This window comes from Elaeis guineensis, chromosome 5 (genome assembly GCF_000442705.2).
Source record: "Elaeis guineensis isolate ETL-2024a chromosome 5, EG11, whole genome shotgun sequence".
Classification (NCBI taxonomy): domain Eukaryota; kingdom Viridiplantae; phylum Streptophyta; class Magnoliopsida; order Arecales; family Arecaceae; genus Elaeis; species Elaeis guineensis.
The window spans coordinates 129,148,018-129,155,540 of NC_025997.2; the positions used below are offsets into that span (position 1 = coordinate 129,148,018).

General features: G+C 36.5%; 1 protein-coding gene across 2 annotated transcripts; it reads right to left on the reverse strand.

Annotated features, from left to right (window-relative positions):
- Nucleotides 1–119: 119 nt before the first annotated feature.
- On the reverse strand, nt 120–7,229 carry LOC105045718 (coatomer subunit zeta-1). Of its 2 annotated transcripts, XM_010924086.4 has the most exons (6): nt 7,091–7,229; nt 4,730–4,889; nt 1,258–1,405; nt 1,073–1,150; nt 379–463; nt 121–279 (listed from the first exon to the last, which is right to left on the reverse strand). In XM_010924086.4, the coding sequence occupies exons 1-6, from the start codon at nt 7,091–7,093 to the stop codon at nt 220–222; spliced, it is 534 nt and encodes a 177-aa protein (XP_010922388.1). In that variant the 5' UTR covers nt 7,094–7,229; the 3' UTR covers nt 121–219. The 2 variants fall into 2 exon arrangements, with proteins under 2 accessions (XP_073114647.1, XP_010922388.1); XM_073258546.1 differs by lacking the exon at nt 7,091–7,229 and having other exon boundaries at nt 120–279; nt 4,730–4,895.
- Nucleotides 7,230–7,523: the final 294 nt, after the last annotated feature.

Consider the following 7,523-nt stretch of genomic DNA (forward strand, 5'->3'; position numbering starts at 1 on the left):
TCAACAGCAGTTGTTACGCCTGCATGACAAGTCACCACACGCCCACTATGCTCATAACATCACTGTCGATACTGTAAGTTCCATCTCCACGACATTAACCAAAATCAATGGATCCATCCATAACAGTAGAACATAAGTGCATTTTACAAGACTATGGACCATTGATACCCTCCCCCCCGCCCCCAAAAAAGGATAAAATATTTGCATCTTGCCACTGCATCACTTAAGAAGAGATCTTGCCAAGTGTTCACGTGCTGTTGCAAGGGCCTGGGATATGGTCTGCAGACAGAAAAGCACATCTAGTTTAGGTAAGGTGAGCTAAAAATTATCCGATTTGACCAGAAAATGAACTTGATCAGCGAGACAAATTCATGGCACCTGCTCAGTTAGCGATCCTGCACTGTCCAAACCATTGGTGGCAACTTTTCCAGCAATTACACTTCCCTCTGTTTCCAAAATGATCCTGCAAGACCACAAATCAGAAAATAAGTTAGTGCACGAGCATATTGACCAAAAACAAAAAAAAATCTAACATCACATCTGCTGAAGCAGGATGTAAGCTATACATTCAAAATATGAGTTCATTCCATAACAATCCGATCTCAATAGCAGGAGGGGCTATAATCTTTAATCGACATGAAGAATGGGATACAAAGATGCTGCTTTTCCTAAATTTGAATAAAGAGCATAAATAGCACAAGAGTACCACACTACCACTTATGTGGCATGGTTAGGACATCCTATTGGACATTCTTACACCGTCGAAATCCAAGCCACTCTCAGTTTCCACACTTGCATTTCATTCTTTTTTAAATAGGATTATTGAGATACCCAGGGGAATGCTCATATCTACTCAGGTTTTCTATGGATATTATCTCAAAAGCTATTTTCAGGTATTCTTTTCAGCTCTAATTTGGCATGCTTCTCTAACCAAACTGTTGATAAATTTACAAACTTGCCTTCATTCTGCCTTTTCATGCAATTAGATGGCAAGTAATCACAGGAACACAAGGATCGTAGATATCAAAGGTCTAATAAACACTGATGGCATAGAACAGTTACAAAGCAGTACCCTCCATCCACAATTTCATCAAGGCATAACAGGATCAAATCCAGATTCTCAAGTGCTGTCTTCTTGTCCACATTGTTTCTGGAATAAGTGAGATGCAGTCCAGACATTAATAAGCAGAAGAGTGGAACTTATCAGCCAAGCAACTACATTCCAAGAAGAAAACAGTAATAGCAACCAGAAAAAACCTGAGAAGCAGCCCAACTGCATCGAAGAATCCCTGAAGAACTGCTGCCAAGATGAGCTCATTTTCATCATCTCCTCCAACAACAAAAAAATGAAGGTCCTGAATGAACTTGTAGACAACAATGTAACCATCGAACATAATTATCTCCGCTGTACATGATGAAAATGGGCAGCATCAGTAGCATGCAAAAGGAACACCATTCTCAGGTGTACTTACATTGTTTAGAAAATAAGATAGCAGAAACCATATGGTAAAGCAAATGATACAACAGTTACATTCATTTCATAACAGAGAAGTTAATTCTTGTACATTTGGATTACTGTTAATGGACCAAAACACCCTCATGTTATTATGGAAAGTGCACATAATGGAGTGATCTAAATCTATACTACAAACATGCAAAGGTATGCATAAACTTGTAAGTACATGCACCAACGCCCTTCCAACATAACAATCCAAAGCAATCACTTCTAGGCAATTAACTTGATAAGGGATCCGCTATTACTACCAAAATCCTACTCTTCTCCAGCGAATTTTGACATCTGTGAGGATAGCAATTTGACCAATGGAAAAAAAAAAGAAAAAAATCACCCTAATCACTTATCCGTCCATCACCTGCCTCTGCCTCTCCATTACAATCAATACATTTGTATGTTGGACATTATGCCTCTCACTCTAGCAACTTCTCAAAGTTTGTTTGAATCTTCTGTCACTGTCCAGTTCTAGTGATAGCAAGAAGTTTGAGGCCAACTCGGTGTCGAGCATAACAAGTCAGTATATGTATGCATCATGTCAGCTAAGTACAATCATTGCAACAGGATTAACTACCAATTTCACATACTCACCAGTTCATGTTGGACAGCACAAACTGGCATCAACCCATTTGTCATTCCTAGAAGTCCTCACACGACTGATACATCATAGCACAATGCAAATATGGTACCAAGACATGATCAGCATCCATCACAAGTGCAGCAAATTAATGATTTTCTCCTCACATCTGACATTCCTCACTGGTAGGACATTGGTCCGAATATAGAAATCCTCCAACTTTGACATAGTCTATACCAATAGCTTGTAAGTCCTTCTCTTGAGAGGAATGAAACCTGACTAGCTTGTTGACTTGGTACACTAATACAAAGAGATTTATTCCGTTGATGTGTAATTTACATTGGCTTCCCAAATGATCATTCACGGGCAACTTACTTTTGGTACCCAAGTGATCCGGTGTATATAAATTAACTCACCTCAAGTGATTTGGCCTCAAATTTAACTATATATCTTGGCTGCCTAAAATTTCTAAAATAGGTGCTGCTTCTCATGTTTGACTATGTAACCTTGCTTCGAGATAACTTTTATCCTTTAGATTATCTGAACTTTTTCATTAACCTTCATGAGTCAACTTGTAGATCCAATTGATGGACAAGTGCTAGATAACTTTTAGCAGTGCATCTGTATTTTCCTTCAAAGTAGTGACCTTCAATTCATGTCAGAAACCACATTAATGTATGAAATTGGGTTCACAACATGGCCATCAATAGTTTCTGTCTAGTTTTACCCACTGTCTTTAGGTTTGACATCCATATATTTAAATGTTCAGAATAGCAAATCCGACCTGGCTCAGGCGAAGGCTTTACTTGATTTTGCAGTCATTATAGTTACAAATACAAAACATTATTGTTTAAGAATTCAGCAGGGCTTCTCTTCTCAAGCATACCAGCCTGTACCCTTCAGAAACTGGTACCCAGTACCCCTTCAAGTAAGTTCCTAGTTAAACAGATCCTGCCCATACTGGGCACAAATAAACTATGTATTGTTCAGTACCAGGCTCAAAGTGTGTTTCCACTGCTTTTCTTTTGTTTTGCTACCAATCAAAACCAGGTGTAGGTATTGTACGTATGCAATATTATCATACTTTCCAATAAGCAGGTATGAAGTCATACAGCAACATTTGAAACCTTGATGCACAATCCCCTATAGCTGTAGTTGCAGAAGATTTCCAAGAGAGAAGGCAAAGTGGGGCATCTTCTAAAGTCTGCAAATATCTGCTAGTCTTCTTCGTGTTCCCACATCCTCAACAAGTTCATATCCTTATAATAATCAATAATGATTCCTTAATTTTCCTACTCATATTATAAAAACATCTTCAGAAAATACTTTCAGTTCCATGGCTCTTTTTGTGTATTTTGTCAACAAGGAGAAAAATGTATTGTCATTATTCATTTTAGCAAAATAAATATTTCATGGTAGCAGTTCACCTAGTGATCCACATCATGACTCACTGATTTTGCTTTTGAAGCAAGAGTAGGGCTGAAACTGGATCGGATACGGATCAGATACCACCATATCCATATCCATATTTGTTTTGTCTGACGAATACAAATACAGATACGAATATTATTCGGATGCAAAAATTCATATCCATATTTGTTTTAAACGGATACGGATAAAATTTGGATACTGAAAGTATGGATATAATTATAGATATTACTTAGATAATTAAACTTTATAACTATAGAATCAAAGATATTATTAAATAAATGATAAATCAAGTTAATAACATATTTATATAGTTGTACATTTTTCTTAAAAATTAATAAGTACTATATAAAATTATATAGGATTACATATGGATTCGAATATTCGGATACGGATCGGATAATTGTTTATCCATATCCAAATCAATTTTTCTTTGACGAATATGGATATGGATACGGATAGGATATTAATCGGATCCTAAAATTTCTATTCATATCCGGATTAATTCGGATACGAAAACGGATTTGGACAGATAATATCCATACCACTTTCACCCCTAAGCAAGAGTCAGCCACAACGCAGCCCACCTTTTAAATCTGAGCAAGTCCAGCCACGATATTGTTATATTCAAATGATGGCTTGGACAAGAATGGGATCAGCTGGATGATCTGGTGTGCCATTCCTCTAATTCACTCTCCACAATTCATGGTGGATGGTAGGCACAGGCTACCAATGCACATGTTGTGTGCCTCTTTCTTTGAGACTAATATACAACTTAATTCAGTCATGCCATCATTGTTGCATATGTAAAAGCTCGATCACCAAGCGTCGCAAGAAGGCTAGGGAATCGGTAGTTTCATCAACAAATACATGCATTTATTTGGTTTAAACTGGATGAGTCGTGATTGACACTAACATCCACACCATAGCAATTTTTCATATTTGATATTGATAAAATTTCTAGATTACCCTTAGTGCTAACCTAGAAATGCTCATTATTCCATATGCTAAGCCGACCGAATTTTTACTTCTACTTGAGATTTATAAGCAAGTCATAGGCATGCTAAGCTACGCACGAAAAAGTGACATGCCACCATAGTTAGAATAGGTTATTATATAAGGGGTGATGACATGCATAAACTGGTTAATGTTAGTGACAAAACAAGAGATATGAGGATACATCTGATCTGCAGTTAAATCTACTTGCATATCACCTTCATTTCGAGCATTTGTTTTCTGAGTCTTGGTAAAGACAGATTTCTCCAATACCAATTTCGCAGAAAGTGTTGGCCAGTCATCTGTATAGTACTTGACAGCTACACGTTTCCCTTCAGAGTCAAGGAGAAGAATACTTTTAACTGTTGGGCAGGACTCCTGCATGCGCAAGAAGGTCATCAAAATATTTAAAGAAAATGCACCAAAATGGTCTGTTCAGCAAATCAGAAGACATGATCCCAACATTTCAGAAGTATAAACTACATATGGTGGTTTCTCAATGGTTATCATTGTTATTCAGGAAAAAAGCCACCACTCTTGGATGAGAAATCATTCTTTCAATAACTATTTGTCAGGTTAGGAATTATTTGTCATGCATTCTTTTTGTTTTTCACCTGGGACCATGTCTTACATGTTTGAAAATTTAGTATTAAAGATCAAAGAACTTGTACTATTGAACATTTCAGTCCATGAAGTGATACAGCAATATAAGAATATAATGATCTCTGTAACTGTAAGAACAGTTATGTATAAAACATTAATAAATTGCTAAAAGATATTTTAAAAAAAGAAAACATGATAAAATATCAAAACATTAGGACCAGGTTGATGATATTGCAGGTTGTTAATGCAACAGCATGTTATATTACAATTCTAACATATGTTGATGTGAATAAAATAGTTACAAAATATAACCAAGAAACATATTGATAACGTAACATATTGTCATAATCATATATAATTTGATCCTTATGAATGATTATGACATGAACAAATTAATAATTTACTAATAAAGCACATAAAAAGGTAGTTAACAATGGTCTAAGGCAATTCTTGATTGGAAATTCACTAGACCAACATCAAAAAATGTTACTCCAGCCCAGCTTAGGTTAATTTTTAGCAGTGATGAAAGGAGAGTGTGAAATGGATTGGTTATCAGGAATTCTTGGAGAAAAAGAGACATGTAAGTGCAAGAGACCAAGTTAAGCACCTGGGTAGAAAATTTCATGTATCAAACTTTTATCAAGACATATAGGTCATCCTATCAGAAATTCGTGTAATAGCATTTAAAAATATTATGAATGCATTTGACGATTCAGATGCTTTAAATGTCTTGCTTTTGCCAGTTACTTAAGGACCAGCGTGAATTCCTATTTGAGATAAAAGCAAAGCAATTTCTTAACTGTTTAACCCAGCTTAAAAAAAAAAAAATTAAACAATTCCAAATACCGTAATACCGTACCTTATAGTTTTGATTAAAAAAAAGTGCCACAAATTTGTCATCCAATGCTCTGAACAAAGGCAATTAAAATTTCTAACTCTCTTCCAGTGGGATAAAGTCTCAAACAGCATTTTAACAACCATGTCGAGTGGGGCAGGGTGTACTGTAGCCAATAAGATACCAGTATCAGTACGAGGCTCAATACACCCCTCTTACAGATGCATGGGACTATATGCTATAAAAGCTCCAACAATATGTCACATGTCAGTACAGGGACATAACATTATTATACGGTATCAGTAAGTCCCAGTGGGGGGCCCAATATTAATAATTTAAACACCGGTCTTAGATAAGAAAGAAAAATTATCTCAAAAATTTGATTTTGTCATGTAAATTCCTGATATGGATTAGAGTCCATATAATTAATAATTCTAATAAGAGATTACTGTGGGAATTTCCACTGTCATGTACTATATTTCACACTCTAAACTTACAGAGTCCATTAACCCGTCAGCATTTTCTTGATATTGTTAAATATGAATCCATTATTATATGGATTGTTAAATATCAATCTCACGATCATTCTATTATCAGTGCACCCTTAGCAAAAGAACTTTCCCACCATTGCGCACTGCTATGTTTGCTATCTCAATTTCCCATCAATAATTTCCCTCAAAAAAAAAAATTTCCCATCAACAATCCATTTTCGCAGCCCATTATTACATTTCCCTTCCGTCCTAACTTTCTTTCATTCTTGAGAGCGAGAACTTGGATTTCCTTCCTCAGATTTGAATCTTTTTTTGATGAAAATGATGGTAGAACCATCCAAATTCATGAACATTGCACCTCCAAAACATCACTTGACCGCCACATTCTCAAGGAGCCTACCCACCAAGATGACCTAGGGTTACCCACTTCTTCAAATAACTAATCTAGGGTTATCAAGTGATCGGAATCCTTCTTGCGCCATCTATCAATATATGATTTCTCCAAAGATATCAGTAATTCCAGAACGATTAATTGTTTAAAAAAAAAAACATACGTGAAAAAGGATTACGATTATTATGGTAAAATAACAAGAATTACGAACAAGAAACGGGTAGAAAAAGAACTGCAACTGCGAAGATGATGAGATTACCATTCAGATATCGCCGCGCGGAGCAAAAGAGATCAGATCCGATCACTCGAAATTGGAGTGAGTGGAAAAGGCGAGCCACAGGTTAATAATCGAATAAAAAATGATCAAAAGAAAATGCCCAGAGAAAACCGACCAAAGAAAAGGAAAAGGCTTCTTGAAAAATCTGATGAGCTCGACAGTGGTCTAAAAGTAAGCCGTCTGATGAAAATCGGACGGCGAGATTTTAAGGCGAGGAGAAGATTGTTGGCCTCTTTCTTGACCGCGACCGACTTAGACCAGTGGGTCCGAGCGCTAGACGTAGACAAGGCCCGGCCCGTTACGCCTGTCTCGACTCTGGAGACACTACGTTGGGCTGGCCCAGGACATAGAATTAGTGGGGAAATTTATATGGCTTTTTTTTTTTTTGAGTAGAAAAAAATTAACCACAACATGA